Here is a 26,153-nt window from a genome sequence, read left to right as displayed (position 1 = left end):
TTAATCTATTATTAATTTTTTTTAGGCATTAAATCTCATGGATGAAGATAGAGATTCAAACCACAGGTATCTGAGAATAACACTGATGATGTGGGCTGGAATATGGGTATTTTTTATGATTGAACGGATAATGAAGGTCATTAATGATGAAAGAAGGGTAATTATTTGAATTGTTTTGTTGTGTTTATCTTTGTGAAAAGAATTAAATTTATTATTAATTGAAATAGAGTGCGTAAAAATTTGTGAGTTTTTTGGGGAATTCATTTACAGTTGTAACAGTTTGCTTAATGTTTAGTTAATTTTCATCTAATATTTTGTAGTTTTATTGGAGAATGTTAAATGTTAGGTTAGGAACCACTGAAATATATTTTGTGCAACAGATTTGTTTATACCTTCAACAAAGTGCATTTCATGACTGAAAGCTGTGTGCTGTTAGTAACTAACCAATCTACCGACTGCAACATTCTTCAACAGATCACTATTGTGGTGGCCTCTAACAGTATAGACTTATTACCTGTACTGCCTCTTTCTGATGAATGTATTTTTGTAGTGAATGGAATTTTTGACTATTTTTACTTGTGAAATGTAGGCACAGGCCTACTTCTTTCTTGAGCTTTTAAGTGTTTCACCTCATTACTGTTCCACAAATCATTTTTTATTAACCTCTCCTGAACCAGGAGAGGTTCTTGTATATCCAGTCCAATTTTTATCTAATTTTTTCCATTTAATAAATATAATTTCAAGTCCTTGAGAAACTGGTGTAAGAAATCCTACTCCTGAAGGCTGAGCAGCCAGCTAAGTGTTCAGGTACACATTTATGGAGGTGCTTCAACAGATAAAAGTTAGATAACTCAAAGTCTACTTCCTGAAACAGTGAAAAGATTACATCCATTGAGGTTACTGATCTCCTACACTGAAAATAAACTTTGCATCTTCCAACACAGATAGGTTCATCAACCCAGCATCTTGAGTAATTTGCTACTCAACATTTTACTGGGTTGCTCTACTTAGCAGAGGCACCTCTGAAGGGATAAATGCTAGAATTAAACTTATTTCTCTGTGTAAAGTTTAAGGTGCAGTTAATACACATATTCATGCATTATGAATAAAAAAATAAATAAATGCATTCGAACAGCGATATATAAACATATATTATATAACATATTATAAATCTTTTTTACTAAAGATTGCTAACAGAAATTTTTTTTATTAATAGTAATATTACATTATATAATATATATATATGTGTGTGTGTGTGTGTGTGTGTGTGTGTGTGTGTGTGTAGTAAATGATGAATTATTTTTATAAATTGTTATATTATTGAAATTTATATACAGTGAAACTTTCCTTAATGGACACTTCTCCATAACAGACCCCTCTTAATACCAGACACTTTTAGATTCCCCGGCAGTTTTATAGTGATATTAATGGATAAAATACTTCTCAATAATGGACCTTCTAAATAACAGAACCGAACAATGAATTTACCTATAAAAATTGTTCAATCAGTTCTGAAAAACAGACAGCAGGAATAAAAATTGTAACTTTTCTTATTTTATTTTATACTCACTGTGACTAATTTGTTTATATGTTGTGAATTGTTTCACTTCCTGCTTACATGTTGAAGTTATGATTTCAATCAATTCATCCACCAGCATAATTCATCAACAGTTGCTATCCAACTTTATACTGTACATTGATCATGTGTAATACTTTTGTCACAGTATATCACTGTATTTTTTCTTGTAGTACATTTTCTATATATATGTTTACTGTAAGTTCAATTTTGTGTATTTTATAGAAATCATTACAACCATCGTTACTGCAACTTAAAATATCTCAAAATCATAAACACTTGACATTAAAAGAAACAGTAGCAGTTATAAATTTCTATGAAAAAGAAAAACTCAATGTGCGTGATATGGTAAAATATTTAGATGTTGGGAAAACTCAGATAAGCGATATCTTAAAAATCAAACTTGATATCCTAAAGTGATGGACTAAAAATGACAATCAGTTAAGCATGTACATTTCCTAAAACACCAGGCCTAGAGGTTGACAATTTGACTTATGAGTGGTTTTGCTAGGCTCGTGCTAATAACATTCCAGTCTCTGGAACTTTGATACATGAGAAAGCCCTAGAAATTGCTAAAGAACTCAGTTATAATGAATTTAAAGCATAAGAAATTGGTTAGATAAATTATGAATTAGACATAATGTTTTATATAAAAATGTTTGTGGTGAAGCTGGTGCTGTAGATGAGAATTTGGTGTCTGAGTGAAGCAAAAGTTAAATTAAGTATGCATGAGTTATAATGAAAGAAACATTTTTATTTGTGATGAGACAAGTTTTTTCTGAGCTTTACCCAGTAAAACAGTGTGTTTGAAAGAGGAAACATGTACAGGGGGGAAGATATCAAAAGAAAGACTGACAATTATACTGGCTGTGAATATGTCAGGTGAATTTGAAAAACCATTAATAATCGGCAAAGCTGCAAAGCCACAATGTTTTAAAAGCATGAACATAAATTCATTAGAAATTGAGTGGTTAACAATCAAACAATCAGCCCATCACTATGTCCCCAATCATCCAAGATTATTTATTTGATTGTTAAGTTTTGATCGTAGAATGAGAAGGCAAAATATAGAAAAATCATACTATTCTTGGACAGTACAAATTCCTGACAATGATCCGAAATTCTGTGCATGTACTTTTTTCTTTTTTTTAAGAGGTGGAGGAACCCCATTTATGGGCGCCTAGGAAGTGTCAGACTCGCTAACAGGTTCCGCAAGATGGTATTACGTGTGTATGTGTGCCTGCGCACTAGTGACTAAACCTCCACCCCTGGTTAACTACTCCTCCTGAAAACCACTGATGTGGCATTACTTCAGAAGGGGGTATAACACACACACACACATACAAAATCAGACATCACTAACACACATGAAACCCATACAATCAACAAAACACCCAAAGAAATAAGCAACAACAAAAAGCATCACACACGCATAATACAGACACAACTTTATCAAAAGCAAAGGAAATACCTGCTGCAATCACAAACAAAAATCACACCTACACTCCTCACACACAGCATTGTACACAAAATAACACTTACCATTTACAGCCACTATTGTTGCTCCGAAGATGCAACGAGCATTCCATCAAGCTTCAGCGGAGTGCCCACAGCACCCTCTGGCGCCTCGTTCCCCATCTGGACTCCTCCCATCCATGTAACTTGTTGTTTACCTTCTCTACATACAGCTCCACTGTATTCCACTCATTGGGTCCTCTCATCAATACACTCTGTGTTTCTTCTGGCCGAAACATGGCCTTGACACCAAGGGTGGCCAGCATTTCTTCACGTTCTCTCCCAAACCATGGGTAGCGAAAGTACACATGGGAGGGGATTTCCTCCTCTGCGCATTCAGGACATAGATACAAATATCTTGACAGTATCTGAACTAATACAATCTGCACCTTCTATGGCCCATCAGGAACTGCATTAAACTGTAACCAGCAAGCCATGGATTCTCTTACACCAGCTCCTAATGTCTCTGATTAAGCAGTACGTCTATCATCCTCCCATTCCCCTGTCCCAACGCTCTTGCCAGATTTCCATCATCTCCTCTGTGATCTCAGCTGTTAATCGCCTTTTATCCACAGGTAGCAAAGGTCCCTGTTCTCAAAGTCTTTTCTTTAGCATGATTATCAAATCTATAGGCATAAGCCCCACCAGGACTTCATCCACTTCCTTGGAGACTGTGCGATATGCAGATATTATCCTTAAACAGCTTTTTCTATGCACTGCCTCTAATTTGCCCAAGTATTTGGCATATCTAATCACATTGGCCCATATCTCGGCCTCATATAGCATCATAGAGTATGCCCTCCTGGCCAGCAAACTACTCCACAATTATCTTGTGAATATATCTCTGAGGCAGACATCCACACACCGCCACAAGAGAGCTCATCAGGCAGTGCACCTTATCATCTGCAGTAATAGTTTTGCAGATTCCACTTAAATCCAGTACTGCTGCGAATGCACCTTGGTCAAGGTCCCTGGTGCTCCAACCCATAAATGTGGATGGTCCTTTGCTGCTATATCCTTCCCCTATTAGCGTAGTGATAACCTTCTGATGGTCACTCCCCGAGAGACACTCCCACACCCGCCAGTCCAAAATGCATAAGGCCAGTTCTGAACTGACAAATGTTGTCTACTATAGATGCAGTTGCGCCCCTCCTGAATCTAAAGGCGCCACCCTCATTCAAATAAATAAGGTCCATTGCTGCTGCTATAAGTAGTCTCCCATGTATGTCTGTCCTAATGGATCCCCAATCTGTGGACCACGAATTAAAATCGCCTGCCAGAAATGCAGGGTGATGCATCAGTAGATCATTCGCAATGGAGTCCAATATTTGCTTAAATCTGTCCACCACTATGTTGGGTGATATATAACATGGGTATAAATAAATATCTCCAGTCTTCACCTTAACAAAGCTCCTACTCAAATGTATATCTTGGGCAGATGTTCGCTAACATAACCAGATCGCAGAGCCTCCATCCCCCGACACCAGCTATCCAGGTTGGGAACGGGTAACTTATGACGTATGTTGCAGTGGTCTTAACAACAAGCGTCTCTGTCTTGTGGTAGCCCACCACAACCATTCCTCCAGACCGAGGAAGATCTGCCTCTGCCACCAGAAACTGTCAGATAGTATTTCTGACCGGTCCTTCTCCCCTTGCATTCTAATATTTTTCCAAAATATTCCACAACAGCTCCATAAATCTCTGCTTGAATGGCGTTAAGGTTCCCACCATTATTTCTTTTAATTTTGCCAAATACTTTGACCAACACTTGAGCAAGGTCTTTACCATTGCTGTAATCCACATATGCCAGATTTAATGTGTTCTTAATCAGTGCTCCGTTTGTTTCTTTTGTTTGTTTGCTCCGTTTGTTTCTTCACCTATTTTTTTCGCCTCCATGGCGGCTGACACTATGTTTCCTGCTTTAGATCTTGAGGCATTCATCATCCATGCAGTTTGCAGATGCCTTGTCACAAGGTTATCAATAAGTTTACCCTCTGTGATATGTTTAAATCTGTTACTGCGACTGTGTTTGTTGCACAGTCTCTCCTTTCTGACAACCCAGTGAATGTATTACAGTAAGCCCTCCTAGGCCAGCTTCTTTTGATAAAGTCCGTCATGTCCTCATGTGCAACACCATTGTCTAGTCGTCCATTCTCAGACACCCAGTGTCTACAACCATTTGAGTGGCCACCTCCGTTGTTGGGGTCTTCTGCATGCAGCCAGCAGAGCTAACTCTTTGCAGATCCTTAACTGAAACAGTGATATCTCTATCTTAATCCTTTTTGTTCTCTTCACGTTTTTATCGATATTATTTCTAAGTTCCTTTGCTAGCCGCTCCAATCTCCTGACTACTTCCTCCATCTCGAGAGGTATCTCCTCCTTCTCGGTTGAGGATTATCTCGTCTTGAGCCTCTTGGCGCCCTTCCTACTTTCTGTAATTGGTCTGAGTGACAGCATGTAATTGGTCCCTGTGCAAGCATATCAGCTGTTGATGTGCTAGAGGTGAGAGGTGACTTGAATAGGCCCAATCTCCTTTGACAATATTCAGCCTTTAATTAGTAATAACACTTTCACCAAAATAGTATTCTTTGATTTTATTCATCAAATGTACACTAACTCTAAAAATAATAGATAAATTGTATATAAAATTAATTTTCTTTATATATTTTTGGTTAGTTTTCTGAAATTCTATTGCATGTGAATTCTGTAGACTGCAAGATTGATAACAAGTTCTGTAGAATTTGCTTAACGAATTCTACACACCACAACTCCAGTACTTTCAACAAGCCTACAGTTCTCTATTGAATTCAATATGTATATGTGTGAACACTTTTTGTTTCTGATTTTGATTTTGGATTCAGATTAAGCATTGTTAGAAGAGTACAAAAATACATGAACGGCCGCGATTGACTGTTGGTTCACCTGAAAAGTCTACGAATATTAAAATTTTGTATTAATCATTTCACAATAATGGTATAAGCTATCAAGTTGGTTCAAATACACTAATGTAGCGTTTAGTAAAGTGCATAAAATATATAAATATCAATTTTAAGACCCCAAAATGGCGGAAAAACAAACTTTTTAATAATTGAAAAAAATAAAATATGCCATAAAATCGCCAAAACATGAGATAAATAAATTAGAACTTAGCATAAGTAGAAGTTAGAGATGATAACTTCGGTACAAATGAATTAATAACTGAGAGAACAGTAATAATAATAAGAAGAATGTTCATTCGGGAAAGTCTTACTAGGCTTTTTATTGATAATTGGTTTAGAGTTGAATGCTAGATTTTGATTGATGGAGTCATTGGTTGTAGTCATAACAACATGCCACTATTACTCATTCTGGAGACAAAATCATTTAATCGTTACACATGTTCAGTTATTACTTGCTTCAGTCTCTCTCTCTGTATACACTTGGAAACTGCTCATACTGTGAGAGATTGAAAGAGATGTTACATTTATACTGTCCAATAACTTTGTTTCAGAGTATCTTAGCCATTCCTTTTGTCCCAGAATTCAACACAAAAAAACAGGTTTTTTTTTTTTTTTTTTTTTTTTGTCTTCAGTCATTTGACTGATTTGATGCAGCTCTCCAAGATTCCCTATCTAGTGCTAGTCGTTTCATTTCAGTATACCCTCTACATCCTACATCCCCAACAATTTGTTTTACATACTCCAAACGTGGCCTGCCTACACAATTTTTCCCTTCTACCTGTCCTTCCAATATTAAAGCGACTATTCCAGGATGCCTTAGTATGTGGCCTATAAGTCTGTCTCTTCTTTTAACTATATTTTTCCAAATGCTACTTTCTTCATCTATTTGCCGCAATACCTCTTCATTTGTCACTTTATCCACCCATCTGATTTTTAACATTCTCCTATAGCACCACATTTCAAAAGCTTCTAATCTTTTCTTCTCAGATACTCCGATTGTCCAAGTTTCACTTCCATATAAAGCGACACTCCAAACATACACTTTCAAAAATCTTTTCCTGACATTTAAATTAATTTTTGATGTAAACAAATTATATTTCTTACTGAAGGCTCGTTTAGCTTGTGCTATTCAGCATTTTATATCGCTCCTGCTTCGTCCATCTTTAGTAATTTTACTTCCCAAATAACAAAATTCTTCTACCTCCATAATCTTTTCTCCTCCTATTTTCACATTCAGTGGTCCATCTTTGTTATTTCTACTACATTTCATTACTTTTGTTTTGTTCTTGTTTATTTTCATGCGATAGTTTTTGCGTAGGACTTCATCTATGCCGTTCATTGTTTCTTCTAAATCCTTTTTACTCTCGGCTAGAATTACTATATCATTCAGCAAATCGTAGCATCTTTATCTTTTCACCTTGTACTGTTACTAAAAACAGGTAAAAACCTATAATTTAATCTTTAAAAAAAAGTCTAGCAAATTCCATCTTAGCCACAGAATATGATTATTTATAAAGATCAAGTATTGTTTGATATTTTTACTTTTCACTATCTTAAGCAATTTCACAGATATCTTTCATATTGGACATTTTTATTGTATCACACTTGGCAAGAGCATCGATAATAGTGGCCATGTTCAATTGTCCATAGCTCGACTCAGACTGATGCAATGGATCCAGCAATGGCAGTGGTTGGGGGGGGGGGGCACAATTGGATGACACAATGACCTGGCTCCCACCTATCTCTTGTTTATTTAGATGCATGATTGGAGGATGAAAAAAAACAGTCCTGTTATTTTATATACAATATTTTAACACATTATGTGATAAACAGAGATATCTGTAAAAGTGCTTAACAAACAGAAAAGAGAGAAAAAGTAATAAATATGTATATTTAAATTATAATTTATTTTTGTTAATAACAAATCTACATATATGATAAAAGTGGAGTATTTTTTTTATTTTTATGTATTAATTTTTTTTTAGATTGAAAACATTTCATGAAATTATAATATTTGATAAAGGAATCCTTACAGATTATCTTAATAGAAATAATATTATCTTAATACACATAATAGTTATAAAGTTTTCATCCCTGTTTTTATTTTCGTTTTTTTAGAGACGAGGCCAAAAATTATCTGCTGGAAATACGTCTTTAGGCAGTCCTGATTCTTACATAAGTACCGATCCAAATTCCATTTATGATTGTCAGGAACAAGCAATTAAGGCTTCATTTGGTCATGAACAGGTGAGTAATTTACCAAAACATTGTTTACAATACATTAAGAATAAAATTACATTTTTTCACTATATGGTAAATATTACAGAAACTGAAATCATTAATACTTGGTAGGTTCTTATAAAAACTTTATATTTAAATTAATTAAACATATACCAGTACTGTAAGTATAAGTTACTTCTAAAAAAATTATTTTCATGTTTGCTGTCTAATCATAACTCTTTTCAGTCTCAGTTAAAAATGCAAATCTTAATATCCTTTTATATGCACTGTATTATATATTTTAATTTGTAATGTATAGTATAACAGTAAAACATAACAATAAAATAAAATATTGGTAATCTGGAATTGTTAGTACTTATTTTAAATTTTTCAGTAAATAATGTCACCATTTCAAATTTCCTAAGATTTTCTTGCCATACTATTTATTCTCAATAATCATTAGAGTATTTATTATTATTACTTTGAAATTATTTTATATTTTTTGGTATTATCAACATAGATCATTAGGTTTAAAAACTATCTATCGGTTCATTTATTTATAGTTAATGTTTATCTAATTGCTCCAATTCTTTATAATTATTATTAACTTACAATTTTTCTAGATTAATTTTTAAGTTTATTATATTTAAATTTGTTTAATATGTTCTATAATTCTGTTAACCTTTCTAACCCATGTTGTTACATTTATAACATATGTGTACATTAAGTAAATTAACCATAATGGTTGTAGGCAACCTGACACGAGTCACTTCTGAAAATTACATAGCCCATCTTCAAAAATAACAAGTATCCCATGCCATGCTTTTTAGAAAAAGTGAGAAGTGGAGTGTTTTCCTTTTTCACTAGGCCAAATAAACAGCATATTAGAATAATAGGTCCACTGAAATGCAGTTGATGTTCAGTCTTTGCGTCATACTATTGACACATACGTACGAACATACAGATAATACTCGTCATTATTACAAAGTTATCATTCCTCTTTTTTTTGCTTTATTTGTCTTTTTTTAGTAATATTATGAGGACATTCAATAATTAATGAGACAAATTGATGTAGAGATAAAACTGTTCATTCAATGATAATGAAACTTTTTGAGGGTAAAGTTGGCAACTTGGGAGCAGTTTGATCATAATTGATCTAAACATAACCTCTCCTGTTGATTTCAGAATGTTAGCACTGCTTAAAATGTGTATGCCAGAAGAGCAATACTCAGTGATAAAACCTTTGCTATCAACATTCAAGAATGTTGAAACGGTGTATTGAAGTGTTCAAACCACAGTAATGTGTATAAGTGGGTGGAACAGTTTAATTTGGGCAAAATAAGGGTGACTGATCTCCATCTCTCTGGAAGACCAGTTGAAGTTTCAACTTCCACGTTACAAAGTCACATAAATGATCTTATTCACGAAGACAAAGACAAGCCAAAATTTTCCAAATTGCTAGTTTGTGCAATATTAGTGATGGAACAGAACATTCAATCATTCATGACGTGCTGAATTATTGCAAAACATGTTCAAGATGGGTTCAAAGACTGTTGACTCAGATTCGCGTTTGTTCCCAGCTCAAAGAACGGTTTTAAGCAGAAGGTATATTGCTAGATAGGTGTACTTTCTAGATTGTATAATAAACTGAGATGAAACATGGTTATACCATTTCGAGCCTGAATCCAAGTGACAAAGTCTTGAATGTAAACATCTGGATTCACTCCCGAAAATAAAATTCAAAACTCTTAGATCAGCTGGTAAAGTGATGTTGACAGTCTTCTGGGACTCAAAAGGCCAAATTTTTATGAACTATTTAGAAGAACAACTAGAACAGAAGAACTATTTAGAAAAATGTACTGTGAACAGTGAGTACTATTCTAACATGCTCCAACAGAAATTGATACCTGTGATAAAGGCAAAAACGTCAGGATGCTCTTACAAAAGGTTTGATTCTCTTGCATGACAACGCATGCCCCCACATTGCTCAGTGAACAGGAGAAATGCTCAAGAAGTTGGGTTGGGAGGTGTTGTTACATCCTCCATACAGCTTAGATTTTCATTTGTTCAGCCTGCTCTGACTTTACACGGCAAGAAGTTCAATGACAAAAAAGCAGTACATGAATGGTTCAAACAGCAAAGTAAAGACTTTTATACTGCAGGAATCAGAAAGCTCACAGAATGGTGGGACAAGTGTCTAAATATTACTGGAGACTGTGTTGAAAAGTATTGTACGTTTCTTTGCCATTGAATAAATTGTTTTTTCTCTACATCAATTTGTCCAATCAATTATTAAATGTCCCTCGTATATGTAATGATTTACATCGACATTTCACTTCATTCGCTACAGGAACTAGCTATATAATGAACAACATTAATTTCATTGACAGCAAATGTGACACTGCCACTTCTTTCTCTGGTGCTTTATGTGTATCACTCCCATAAGAAAGACTAGGAGAAATAGTGTGAAACAACAAATTAATGTACCTCTTTCTGTTTTGAAACAGAACAATGTACATGTTACTCCAGTTTAACAGTTGAAAATTTTATGATACAATTATAATTGTTAATTAACAGCATTAAAGGTAACAACCATTACATAACAGATTACTCTAAAACTTCAAACACAGCCTCAATGTTGAAATGTTTTATGTGCTAAATATTCATCATAAGATATCTCTGTTAAAATACAAAAAAATTTGTCTCTTGCACCGAATGAGTCGATAAGATGTAGGAACCTTAGTGTTAATTAATTTGTATTTGTGATAAATATAATACCTTAAGTATTCTTTTTATATTTTAATAATGTGTGTTTACATTGAATGTTTTAGAAACCAAAACTCTGTCATGGTACAGATCATGTTATAAGATTTCAACAAAACTCTGAGAATCCTATAGCATCTGTAGCATGGATGGTTATTTTTGGTGATGGTCTTCATAACTTTATCGATGGACTTTCTATTGGTGCTGCATTTAATGAAAGTATTCTTACAGGAATTAGCATTAGTGTTGCTGTTATGTGCGAAGAATTTCCACATGAATTGGGTAATTATAATGCAAATCTCCATTAATATTCACAGCTCTGACAGAGTTTTACCCTCCTAGTAATAACAAACAATTATTCATTCTGTAAGATAAAATCTGAAGAATATTTGCATTTAATAAATCACTGTAATATCAACTCCATTCCAATCTAAACTTTTATAAAAAAAAGCTTTGATCCGTAAGGAATAGTTACATAAAAACGCACTACAATAAAAAAAATGTTTAAAAATAAAATATAAAAAATAAATAAAAATAACGATATTGCTAACAAAGATACTGCAAATAAAGAAACATCAATGTTCCAACATGCAGCATTATAATGAAACACGCTTCTAACTTGCCTCCCTCAGATTTTTTTGTCCTTAAATTGAACGTGACTCAAGAACAACTCAACCATTCTTCATCAAATTTTCACATGCACAACTTCAGATACACTATTAAATTGTATCTAAATTTCAATGAAATGGATTTAGTAATTTAGGAGATTTTTGAGCCAAAAAATTTCATATACGTAGGTTTATAAATAAATAAATATATAAGGAAGCCATAATTTAAGTGAATACTCCTCATACTTTGAGGAGTATTCACTTAAATTAGGATTATTTTATAAAAAATAATTTTTTATTTTCATACTCCTCATGCCTCAAAATTAAAAGGAAATTCATTTTCACCCCCCCCCCCCCAGTCACACCATGCAACCAAAAATAATACAGTACTTTTCTTTAAAAAGTCAGTAAAAAAAAAATGTATGTGCATCCAAACACTACAGAGGTGATAGTGTAGAAGCCATGTGCCAGAGGACTTTGATAATCAGTAAATAACTTTCTGAAGTATTTGTCATGAAAGGAAACGAGTTACAGGAAAACTTTTATAACATTTTTTTTTTATGGGAATTTAAACACTATTAATGAAAAATGTTTTTAGTATGAAGTATAAAAATTAGATGTTTCTTGGCTTTATAATCTAGAGAATCTATCTAATTGTAACTTACTTTACACTTTCCTAACCTTCTAGATCACCGGTCTCAAATTTTTTTTTACATACCACCATGTGAATTACAGATCAGTAGAGTGCCACTTAACTATTAAATATGTAATATGTCATTAGGATAGGAGTAATATCTCAGAATGGTTACGCAATAAAAAATTACGATATTTTTTTTAATTACAAATCTTAATCATTTTTTACATAAATGTTTATTTACTTTACAAAAAAATGTTACATTACACATTTACTTACATTGCGAACATACATTTTCCGTGAGAAGGATGTTGCGACATGCTTGAAACAAGTGAAGAAATATCTGGTTCAGCTGAACTTAATTTTATGAAGAAATTTGGATCAAGATTCAGTTTATTACAAAATTTATTTTTTACTGTCGCTGTAGTAGAAAATCCAGTTTCACAAAAATATCTATTAGAAAATGGGATTAAAAATAACAACTGTACATTGACTTACAATGACTCGCTGTACATTCTGATTCTGAAATGTTGATTTATATTTTATGTCAACTAAACCAAATAAATTCAACCTAAATACATAAATATTTATATATATATATAAAATAAAAAAGTCCCTTTTATAATACATATGCCAACACTAGCACTTCATTCAGTTTTTTCAAATGAAAAAGTAACACAATAACTATTTTCAAATCAGATTATCACGTAGCATTTAAAACACCAGAAGCAACCTTCGCCATCTGTCTATTAGATACTCACAACCTACTTGCTTAACTGCTGTATAAAAGTATGTCAGTCCTTTTATTGTGGCTATTAAGAGACTTGTTCATACATTTGCAACATAGTGCATGCATGGAATGGACAAGTCACTACATATGCTTTGTAGCATGTAAGAACCCGCTGGCATTGTGTGTTCGTTCTTACAAGCTGAATAACTGATATTCTTATTGTTGCTATACACAAATAATTTACCCAAATTAAGAGAGAAGGAAATGTATGATAAAACACTTTTGTATTTGAATATATCAAAATAATTTAGAATAATAATAATAATATCTGTTATACTAATAATTTTGTATTATAATACAAGAAATTTGCATTTTTGGTATTATAATAATTTTTTTTTTGTATCTTGTCTGTTTGCATACCACAATGACAAGCTCTACGTACCACAGTTTGAGAACTGCTGTTCTAAATGGAAGAATAGAATATTAAACAAAATGGTCTAAATCTCATGTGAATGTTTTCTGCTGTGAATTCTGTTGCCCAACAGATAAATCACCGGAAGCAACTGTATAAATAATTTATATTTATTTTTTATTAATTTATATTTTAATCATGTAATATTTTTTTAAATTTATTGTGCTACCATATAAGTCACAGTACATTTTTCAGTATACCATCAAGATCAATTTTACGTACAATTTATCATTCAAGAATGAGGTTAGGTTATTGGATATACTATTACGTAAGGATAAGGCTGCTTGAATTTTCATTGGGTACCATTGGTCACACTAATTCTGCCACTTAAACATCATAAATTGCTTTCACTAGAACTCATGGACCTTGAGTGAAAATTGATAAATTAATTTTGATAATCTAACTGAATAATAAATTTTTTTATTAATGCAAAAGTGGTAATTTGCTTGTAATTATTGTCCATGTTGTAATTATTAATCCAAGTACAGCAGCTATGTGCTGTCATCTGGTTCCAAATTAATTTTTTTTTTTACATTCACCTTATTGTAAATCTTTCTAGGCGAACAAAAAATATTGTCTTACTTGACATTACTGTTAATGATTTTTTTTTTAGAGATTATTATGTCCATAAAAATCAATGAAAGAAGAATTTTTAGTTGCTGAAATGATCTCTTTGACGATGTTGCATTTCATTTTGCAATAAACAACCTGTTGTAGCAATATTAAAAATAAAAAAAATTATAAAATCAGTGTGGTTTGATTTCATACATGATTGATGAATTGATGTAATACATTTATAACTTAATTTATAATTAAGTTATAAATTCAGTATTACATGACATTCAACAAAATATTTTATTTTGAAGTATCTACGCAAATTATAATCATATTTGCAGAATAGGTTTACAAGATTAGAAATCATGAAATGATGTCACAATAGAAATGTGTTTATACATATTTTACTTCCCATAAAAAGGCTGTCAACATTTTTGTGTAAAGTTTACTAAAAGCAACCCTTTATAATATAGATGCATTTGACCTGAAAATGTAATACTACATTAATATAATACTGCTAATAAACATTAGCAGGTACTGTCTAGGGATATGTGGACTGTAAAGCATCGCTCTGTCAGTGGCAATTACAAACATTCATTTGACTACATGAACTTTAAGTACAAATGAAAAGAATTTGCGATTACTCTCCATGCAGCATATGTCCCTTAACAGTACGGTGTGGCCATATGCTGTATATCAAGCATTACTGCTGCTGTCAATAGCCAAATATTAAAATACTCATAACCATGTGGGAGTGTAATTTGTGGATCTATCCTTTCAGTAGTTTCAGTTAATTTTTCTCTTGGAAATAAAAAATTCAGTACAGTCATCGATAAATATTGAAAAGTAGCTGTTACAATTTTTTTAGCCATTGGGTTAAAAAGGATGTCATTGCAGGTATAAAATTTTTAAATTGGTCTTGGCAGGAGAGGGAAAAAATGTTTTGGTGGATAATCATTAAAATCGCTAATTCTGAAAATGAATTTTTAATTTATCTGAGGGTTTTTAATTTAAAAACCATCTGAGGGGAAAATAAAATGGTTCTATACCATATTAAATCCATTTCTTTTCATAATTTTTCTTACATTTCAATTTTTTTTTAAGAAAACTGGTAGGGATTATGGAAAATTCTGCATACGAAGTTGCCTGCTTTTAATGTGTTTTAACATTATTACAGATATTTTAAGTTTTACAAAATGGTTTATCATAGTCCATTGTTAAAAGAAAGTATTTATATTTTCTGTTTTTTTTTTTTTTTGTTTTTTTTAATAGGTGATTTTGCTGTTCTGTTAAATGCTGGTATGACAATGAGACAAGCATTATTGTATAATTTCTTATCAGCTTGTACATGTTACATCGGTCTTGTAATGGGAATTATACTGGGTGAAATTGAAGCTAGTGTATATATTTTTGGATTTGCTGCTGGAATGTTCTTATATATTGCATTAGTTGATATGGTAAGATTTGAGGGTATGACCAAAATGCCACCAATTACTTTAATTAATTAAATTTATAATATTTAGTAAAAAATTCCTTTTATGTTAGCAGTTCAGTTTAATAATATAAACTCTGTATTTAGGTACATTTGCAATATTTTATTTAAAAGTATATGTTTGTAAACATATACTTTTACTATTTGAAGTTTACAGAATATAAAAACAAAATAAAAAAAAAAATGAGGGATATAACTATTTCATATTTTATTGAAATGAAACTATTACACATGTATGTAATTTTATATTGATTATTTAAAATTGAATGGATCTAAATAATCCAATAAAAATACAAACAGATTAGTATATATCATGTTAATATTGTATAAAAAACCTTTGAGATTATGAAGCCACTTTCAGTCTATTCTTTAAATTTGTAAATAGTTCTGAAAGTGCCCACAGATAAAAATAGAGCTTCTATTTAGGTAATAACGTGAAATATCAGTTCAGTCAGAAATTATTTGAGTTGCAATGTCATGTGTCACAGTGGTGAAGTTTTAGCTATAATATGCAAGAGATCGATAATTCAAAGCCCATTCAAACTAGTTAAATTTTAATATTAACATCTTTATACTGTCCCCACTACCATTCTATTGATGGGTTCCAGTTAAAAACTCATTCTGGCCATGTGCACAATCATTAAATGAGCAAGAGAAGTATACATTTACAGAACTGTTTTGTACCAAAAAAAGGGGGTGAAAATCCTTTTCCCATGGTTTGTTGCAAATGTAAATGACATGTTTCTTGCAGCTTAATTGAGTTTTTAATAAAATAATGTTAAATGTAAAAATACTTATGACAATTTAAACTCAGATTCCTTCTTTTTTAGTCAGACTAAAGTGGCTATTGACCAGAGTAATCAGTGGCACTTACAATTTAAACAAATTATAAATATATATATCAGAACTGTAGAGAGACTTCAGTGGTTTCTCCCCATTGGAACGTTTGATGTTTTAGTAATGTGCTAATAACATAACCCTTGTCAGCCATACTGGTTCTCTAGAGTATTAGTTTTACAAATTGTTGTGGCCAAAGGTCATAAAAGAAGTGTGATATATATTTATTTCAGGAATAAAATTTAAAGAACTGAAAAGTGCTCTAAATAGTATACTTGAATTCTTCAGTTGTGACTTCAGCTGCTGTGATTAACTTTCCCACTTGACCACCACAAAATTTTTTTAGTTTCTGAGCAAACTTTTATATTTTTACTTCATAATTGCACAACTTTACAACTTATTTTTAAACGCATTATCTTTTTGAGACAGTTTTGTAAATATATTTCTTGATGGTAATAAAATTCTTTTTAAACATTTATTTCATGAAGCAGTATATTAGGTTTAATTATGTATTACTTATTTAAACTGGAATTTTTCTCATTGCAGTGCAATTGCTGACAGGAGTTTAGTTATAAAGTTATTTTATAAATAAAAAAAAAGAAGCAATTCATTCTTCATTCATTTTACAGCAGTTCCATTCCTGTAAATAAGTATTTCCCCTTCTGTATATTGAAAGCAACAAATTAGTAATTAATAATAATTTATAATATTATATTAATATAAAATTGGTTTATATTTTGTTACATGTTTTTAATTTTTTATGTTAAAAAATTCAGTATTGGAATTCTAAATATACAAGCCATCTAAGTTAATCATTTTTTTTTTTTATTAAATTTAGTTTCTTACAACTTTTCAGTTTAAATTATCAGAAATTAATTTCAGGTAACATCTAATTATATCACAAGATTAATTTAAACATTCTTATTTTACCTGTAAATAAATTGTTTAAAAAAAAAATTGTAGGTAAATGTTTACATTATAAGATATGCAGCAAATGCTTAACAAAAATAATTAAACTATTTTTACCTATATTTTCATTAACCTGTTTCAGCAGAAAAAAACTAATTTTCACTCCAGATTTGTTTTATACACCATTGTGTATATATACGAGTTCTGTTCAGAAAATAACATTTTTAATTACGCGCCAATGGAGATATTTAGTGACATGCGGTTAACAGCATTACATACCGCGTAACCTCTGTAATTACATGTTTTTGGATGGTTGATATCTCACCTTTAGTTTTCGTGTTATTGTTATTTTAGTGCAACATGGTTAAGTGTTAGCAATTTTTGTAATGTGTGATTTTCGAGAGCAACGATACAACATAAGATTTGCATGAAATTGGGGAAAATTTTCATAGAAACATTTCAATTTTTGAAACAAACTTACGAAAATGATGCTCTGGGTCATTAAACTATCTGGTGCATGCAAATTGCCATTTGACTGTCATAGAACTTGCTGAAGAGGTTAGCATCTTGGTAGGATCATGCCATGACATTTTGATTGAAAAATTGAACATGCATCGAGTTGCAGCAAAGTTTGTTCCTTATTTGATAACCAAACAGCAGAAAGAACATCAAGTGGATGTTTGCCGGCAACTTCTTGAATAAACCAATGATAATGAAACATTCATGCAAAGAATCACAACAGAAGATGAAAGCTGGGTTTATGGCAACAACATCAAAACAAAAGTTCAGTCATCACAATGGATTGACAAAGGATCTCCATGCTCCAAGAAAGCACGACAGTCTTGATCCAATGTCAGAGTGATGCTTTCTGTTTTTTCAATTTTAATGAAATTGTGCAATTTGAATTCTTGCCTCAAAGTGAAATTGAACTGTGCATACTATCAAGGTGTTTTACAATGGTTATGTGAAAAAATCTGCAAAAAGAGACCAGAGGTGTGGCGAGACAACTTATGGTTCCTTTATCACAACACTGCGCCCTATTACACTGTATAATAGAATTACATATTAAATTGTTTTTAAATTGAATATATATTTTGTAGTGGTCATTATTCACAGTCATTAAGAACAGTTAACTTAATATTGCTTCAACAAAAAGCACACTAAAAATATAAATTTTACTGGCTGACATAATTTTTTAACAAGCTATTATTTTGTATGGTTCAGTGATGTGGAGTTTAATAATCCCATACTTTAATTTTTATAGTCAAACCCCATAATTAACGTAAGCTTGAGATAGATAGATAGCTTGATCAATTCCTTTGTTAATTGATCATCCCCTCTATTCTTCCTTCTTACATATTCGTTATCCCTTTTTTTTTTTAGGATACGTACCACATTTATTTCAGCCATCACCTTGGCTGCACCTACTTTGTCACACTGGCATCTTTTAGAAGCCAGTAGGACAGCTGCATTTTTTTTAGGCTCAGTGAGATGACTTCCTGGCTGTTCAGGAATTCTCTACAGGGATTTGCACAAAAATCCAAAATAATGGTTGATCTTACATTCAGTTTTGGTAATAATTATAAAAATAAAACAAAGCCTATATTTTTTTTGCAGGTCCCAGAAATGAATGAAGTAGCTGAAGAAGCAAGTCAACAGAGTGTTCACAGTGCGTTAGTTACATTACTTTTGCAGAACATTGGGATGGGAGTTGGTGTTACTGTCCTTTATTTGTTGGCAAGATACCAAGACAGTTTCAGTTTCACATAACAAGCAACATTAAGCAACATTTTCTAGTCATTAAACTCCTATTACTCTGTTATCATTTTTGTATTCATTTGAATAAAGTTAGTAAAATTTGTTGTTAAAAATTTCCAGTAATAAGAATGAACTAGAAGTGTTTTATTTTATTGTTGAAAGATAGTAAATGTATGATTTTTTTAGAAATTAAATATACAAGAGACTGTTTCCAGTTTAATGTGCATTAAGTATTAGAAATCAGATTATTGTGTACTTAAATTTTTTCAAGTTTTTATTAGTAAGATATTTGTTTTTTGTTTTTTTTAATTTTAGCAATTGTTCTTAATAAATTATCTCATAAAAAGTAATTGTTTTTTAACATGTTTATTTCAAATGTCACAAGTAACATAAATATATAGAATTTTTTATATATTACATGATGTAAAATTAAATCAGTAAATTACAGTGAAACTTGTTCACATAATGAACTGAAGAAATTTTGCTTCTGATATTGATTTTAATTTAATACAGTTTTGCAACAGAAACATTTTTTTATAAGATAAATTCACTTATGTGGTGAATTCAACATAAGCTGTAAGCTTATGAGGCTTACAGCTTGTGTATGGGAATGGTGATGTTGAAGAAGTTTTTTAGCATGTGAAAAATGCCATGCCTTACCAGGTGATTTGAACCCATAACTTTCCAGATAAAATCCAATGACATTACTACTGTACCATAAATCTTTTAACACATTAAACACATCCTTCCCTGAGCAGTACCATACTGAAGGCTTTGTTTAGACTTTCTTGTTCGTACTTTACTTCCTGGTAAACTTTTCTAAAATTGAACAGAAAACAGTCAGAATTAATGGATGTAATATCACATCAAACAACTTTTGATAAAACTAATATAATGAAAGAGTTTATATACCTTTTTGTAATTTGTAGGTTAAATAAGTATGAACATACTTGTAAACAACACCGCAACAGAACAATGAAACACACATTATTTGCACTTGAAAGATATACAAAATAACTTGCACATATGTTTCAAAATGTTTGCAATATCTGTCTTAAAACATGTTTTTTTGAAAACAAAAACTTTTTTTAAATTCTAGATTAAATTAAAATTTTAATCAATTGCACCATGATCATGCCACTTCTACGTGGTATCTAAATCAGCAAAAGGAACATCATGTCTCTGTTCTGTAAGTATTTTTCACCTTTCGTAAACATTGCTTACCTTCATGGTTTACTAATGATTTTTATAATGATATACTAATGATTTACCTTTATCATCATAACACTTTTTAATTTTTTTTCTTCTTGCATCTTCTTGATGCAACTTGTTAGCCATTACATGAATAAGAATCTATGTTTACGTGTGTTTACTTCACCAATTTTATCAGAAGATGTTTCTTTTCAATGTTGTGCAGTACACCACATAAGAAATTGTGCGGACTCAACTGATCATAATTAGTTCATGTACTGCACTACATCTACAGTTTGGGTTATTTTCAGCAGATTTCAAAAACATTTGAAAATTGCTACTGTGCCCAGTCATGCTTTTGTACATATGAATGTATAATATTTTTTCATCTGCTCTATTGGATGCAAATCTTAACTTATTTTGATGAAACTTGATAGGGTAGGTAAGAAGAATTATTGAATTCTGTACTCTTGGTAAACTGTTTTACAATAATTAACAATAGTAATGTACCTCAAATGTATACTATTAACAATAGTATAAATGCAAAGAAAATTCATTTTCACCCCCCAGTCCCACCATAGAACCAAAAGTAATACTGTACTTTTCTTTGAAAAGTCTGTAAAAAAAAAAAAAGTTTCACTGTAGTACTTTAGTTTTGCAATTATCCAAAATGTGTCCAAAAAAAATCATTTTTGAAGTTTTAGTCGTTTTGAACACACATACTAAGATAACAAGAAATACAAAAGTAAAAGACAAAAATGCTGAAAGCAATATTATTTTCAAAAATCATTACAGCAATGCAACATTCTTTCTTTCTCAAAACCAGAAACCTTGTGATGCACTTACTACAACAAAGTTTTCTTTTCCATGGTACACTAATGCAACTGGGAACAAGTATTTAAGTTTAAGAGGCTGCACTTAAGAGGAGCTTATTTAAATGTTTATTGTATATTTTCAGCTAAATATACTTAAGTCCATGCTGGCAGTAATTTATTGCAACCCTTGTTAAAAAAAAATTTTTTAAGTAAAATTAAACAGTTAAATGACGATATGAATTTCTGTGCTTATTATAAATTTAAAAAGTATTATGGATGTAAAAATGGTTGTTGGAGACATTAAATGAGATATAGGTCACACTTAAAATTGGCATGGTCATTTTCAAGATAATGAGCACCCCATGCTAGTTATAGAAAAGTGAGGGGTAAATTGGTTTGTCCACCCTCTCCAAAAAAAAGGGGGAAAAAGAAAGATTAAGAAAATAGAGAATGACACTGAAAATTAATTTCTATAATAATTATGAGTTTAATAACATGAAAACAATACTTTTAATTAAATACAAAGTCTCCATTAAAAATAACCATTATATAATTTTACATTCTCATTGTATAATTTTATATCATGTTATAAAAAGGCAAGAGATAAATATTAAAAACATTGCTGTTTTTTTGTTCGGTTTGGTTTCATTATGATTTTGTATTATACTAGCAAATACCCCATTTGAATTCTGAAAATCGAAAGATTAATTGCGAAGATCTAACAACATTTCCGAATAACTGTGATCTGTTAGATTGAGAGTGTACCTGATGCATGCAGAAGTTAGCCTTCAACCTACTAACAAATACCCCTTTTGAATTTTGAAAATTGGACGATTGTAAAGATATTATAAGACCCACCCATTGCACTTCCCAAAACAGTGCCCCAGGGGCAACTCGTTTGGTAACAAACAAGTTGCCAGTTGTTACAGTTGGTGTCGCTTTTTCTAGGGTCACAGTCCTCGACAGGAAGGCCATTATTATTAAATAAGAGATTTTTTTTTAATTTTATTTAACATAAATTTAATTCTATTATCTTTGTAATATTATTCAATCAGTTCAAACCCAGCTCACACAGTGATAGAGGCTCACAATTCATTAAAGTTTGTGCTTCAACCGGTAAATCTCCTTTATTATATATACATATTTATATAGCCTAGGACACCCAGTAACATAAGGATTCCAACGCATACATCTAAATCTGTTCACCCATTGAGCTGCTACGCTGGAACAAACATACACCCTAAATACATTAGCAGTCATGTAATAAAAGAAAGGGATTGTTAGTTAATATTTAGCAATAAAATTGTGGTGCAGAGCAGACCAATGGTGGTGCACTGGGCAGCTGCTCACAGCTCCCAACACAACTTTCCCGCTAGAGGCAGTCTGTTGACAGTTAGTTTATAGATTACTTAATTTAATTTCTAAGAATAGATTATATTTATTTATTAATAATAGAAAGAGATTATTAATTAACATTTAGCAGTAAAAAAGAGGATTCTTTATTTAGCAAGAGAGAGTCATTGGCGCGCGTTTGACTGGTGCATCACATGGTTCACTCTATGCCTATAGCAGTAGCTGGACTGGCAACTAACAAGAACATACACAAGCCAACTCCCTATATGGCTAGCGTTAAACATTATATTTCTATTAAATTTTATATCTACTCACTCCTTGAGCCTATTTTAAATATAAAAACACCAAAATGTTCATAAAAATATTATCTACACACTAATATTTCTGTAAAATACTTAATATTCTCACAAACTTGGAGATAACACATTGAGGGTCCAGAGCCCCCTGGTTAGATGGTTGGGTGAGCAAAGCGAGCCCTGACTGGCTAAAAATACATACGAGTAAGTAAGATGAAGCAACACCAACAAATAAGAGCTAGAATAAAGAACATGCTTACATGATCAAACATACTGCCCATCAAAAAAATCATATGATTTATTTTTCTTACATGTTTACAAATAATAGTAATAATAAAATAAATTTTACTATCGTAATTCATTCATTCAATATCGTAATCTTAAAATATAACTATTTTCAATACAAATAAATCGATATTGAAACTATTAGCGATTTAGAATCGTACATATTTTTTTTTTGGCCTTTTAGTTACAATTAAACATACATATTTACATATCTTGTGACATTTCCTGTAATGTATGGATTCCAGTGCAGGGTCATACATCTAGATTGGTTTGGCCATTGAATTGCTTTGGTGGAAAATACATATACCCTAAAAACATTACACTCCTTTTTGTGCAGTCGTGTAATAATTAGCCAAAAAAAACACAAAATAATAAAATGGTCTTCCGACCATTCTATTTTTAGCTTATATATTTGTTAATAAAACAATTTTATTTTACTGAACCTTCTACTACTAGTATACACCACAACTGCCAGCGAATATGAAAAAATTGTAAAACATAAGTAAGAAAAGTAGTCTGTAGTCATCATGTTTGCAATTGTCACAGAAATACTGTGAGTACAGGATCACCGTGTGCAGTAAAGAGGTTAACAGCATCAGTATTTTAGTAACATGTTTTAATTAATTTAAATAAACTTACAGGAGTATCCTAAGAGAAATGAAGTATAGTAAACATGTTAATTCAAACTTCTTATGATTCACACGGTTATATAAAAACAGATTTTTTGTATTGGTCAAGTTTGATTGACAATGAAAATTGTCTTCATCAAATAATTGAAAAAGCTGGAGAAACATCCTCTGGGAAAGCAGTTACTTCTATGTTTGAAACATCTTAGCTCAAATACAGAGAACTATCCTAAAATGTAATAAAAATAAATTTTTAATTAGAAAGCAATCAAACACAGTTTACAAGAATAAAAATTTTAAATCAACAAATGCAGGCAGTCAGTGTACAATAGAGTTAATATTGATACCCTTTTTAGGATTGTAGAAGGAGGTCCTACTTTAAATCCAAAATGGCACTTTCCAACTTGTGGATCCATTTTGGAGTAAATTCCATTCAAAGATCTTCAAGACGTTCAAGTAGCTTATTTTTATATTTATAGTCGCAGTATCTAAGTAGCAAGTATTCCCACTTCGTGATGGATAGCTGGAGAATACCCTGGAAATAAGCTACCTGAACTACTCAAAAATCTTTCACTGTTAATATTGCACATATGCTTTAATTTTATTCCACTCCTGCCGGTTTTTTTAATATGCTGAGAGTAACAGGGAAAGAATTATCATAATTAATTTATTATGTATATTTTAATTAGTGTTTATTTGGAATGCTAAAATTTAAAATAGGATTTTTGTACCTTAATTTATTATTTTTCTTTCTATCACAGTCACAGTGCCTAAATAGTAACAAGCGTATAGCAGTACATCCTGAATAAAAATATGAAGACAAAACTGCCAGCACAGTTTTGCATGATAAATATTTTTTTATTACTTTTATTGTAGAATTTACAACCGCTCATAGAAACATTTCTTACATTAACTAGAATTTATTGTTTAATGTTATTATGATGAAATATTTTTAATAAAATTAAAATTCAAAACATAAAGTATTTATGCAGTAAAAAAAAACATTCTTAATCTTATAGAATGAATCGTATCATCCTGCCTAAAAATATTAATTGGTAATATAACACCATGGGTGAAAAATGTCCTTACTGCATTAAGATCTCCACCTTTGTTTTAAAAATGTAATGATATACTAGATAAATAAATGATAGCAATATTTTCAATCATCTGGAACAGAAATAGTAAAATCTATCTGCTTACAGATAAATATTCCTGACAGTAAAAACAGAACTAAATAATTCTTTCATCAAATACAGATTTTGGTAGTTTTGTTCGATTCAGAATTGTCCTACACAGAAGTAGTCTGTTGAAAACTCATGTGAGCAATAAGATAGATTATATTCATTTAATGTAATGATACAGTGCAAGTATGAATCTGGAAATTGTGTGATGTATTTCTTCTGCTACCCTTCTTGATCACCGATTAGCTCGTGCCTAATTTCCGTAATTTTAAGGAAGGAATGCTGAGTTTTATATTAATTGAACTTTTTCCTGTCACTGACATATTATAATAAAATATCAAATAGTTAATAGTTACCATTACTTTCTCATTGGTACCTACCTGCAAATCATAACTCTTATAATCTCTTTCCTTAGACTAAGAAATCTGTGTCTTTTAATTTTAAACATTCTTGTATAGTTTTAGTACGTAATGTTTTAAGCCTTACTTTATATTATACTTAATTTTTTAAGCCTTTTTGTATTTTCTACCATTGATTGTAAAATCAATGTCCATCATTTGGAAAATGGGGTAAATCACATCTATTTTACCTCCTAGTTGATGCACTCTGTTAATATGAACATTGTCATCAGCGCCCACCCAATCTACACAAAAATTGTTAAAAACACTAGTATAAGTATTATTCATTATTGATCTTTATTGACTGTAACATTAGATCATTCAGATCTGAACAACCCTCAATGTCACTTAGAATTCTAATAAATGGGTTATAGTCCTTTTTAGTTGTTGAATTTCACTTTTTAGAGCTTCATTTTGTTTTCTAGCACATAGCATTTTTTACTTTTCTTTAGTTAAAAGTTCTGCAGATTTTTCACCTCTAATAATTTTCCTAGTATTAATAAAAAAGCTGGTAAAGCTTGCATCAATATGCTGATCATGTCATACAATACCTTGCACAGCTTTTTCATTACATCTTTTTCTGCATTTTAGGCGCAGGGTCTATAATTTTAAAAAATTTCCAGTCATTTCCTGATAGCTCTCTATATGAAGCATAAACTTCCAAAAAATATGTGAAAAATGTTTAAACCAAAAGGAGATAGAGCAAAAGAACAAAAAACATATATTTCAGTTTTATGAGTTATGGGCTGATTTAAAAAAAAATTATTGGATTATTTATATATGCATTGTAAGTAACAAATTTGCTTTAATAAAGTCTTCTCTAAAATGCCTCTGAAGAAAATTGAAATTGGTTTTTTCATGATATCCCCACCGCTTTAATGAATTTTGAAAAAATGAATGTGATCAACAATATTTCAGCCAAATTTGAAGAAAATCAGTTTGGTTAATTCTGAGATATAAGGCCAAAAGCAGTCTGATATACATATGTTTTTTGGTCTTG

General features: G+C 31.2%; 1 protein-coding gene across 1 annotated transcript in view; it reads left to right on the top strand.

The window, feature by feature from the left end:
* Positions 1-19,352, top strand: part of LOC142323400 (metal cation symporter ZIP14-like) — a 31,153-nt gene extending 11,801 nt beyond the window's left edge. The window contains exons 4-8 of the mRNA XM_075362970.1: positions 26-157; positions 8,149-8,277; positions 11,082-11,295; positions 15,285-15,469; positions 18,868-19,352. Coding sequence (XP_075219085.1) covers positions 26-157; positions 8,149-8,277; positions 11,082-11,295; positions 15,285-15,469; positions 18,868-19,020 — 813 coding nt within the window. The 3' untranslated portion in view covers positions 19,021-19,352. The remainder of the gene's footprint in view (positions 1-25; positions 158-8,148; positions 8,278-11,081; positions 11,296-15,284; positions 15,470-18,867) is intronic.
* Positions 19,353-26,153: the final 6,801 nt, after the last annotated feature.

Source organism: Lycorma delicatula, chromosome 4 (genome assembly GCF_047948215.1).
Source record: "Lycorma delicatula isolate Av1 chromosome 4, ASM4794821v1, whole genome shotgun sequence".
NCBI classification, from domain to species: domain Eukaryota; kingdom Metazoa; phylum Arthropoda; class Insecta; order Hemiptera; family Fulgoridae; genus Lycorma; species Lycorma delicatula.
Note: the sequence above shows the minus strand (reverse complement) of the source record. Positions and strands in the feature narration are given on the sequence as shown.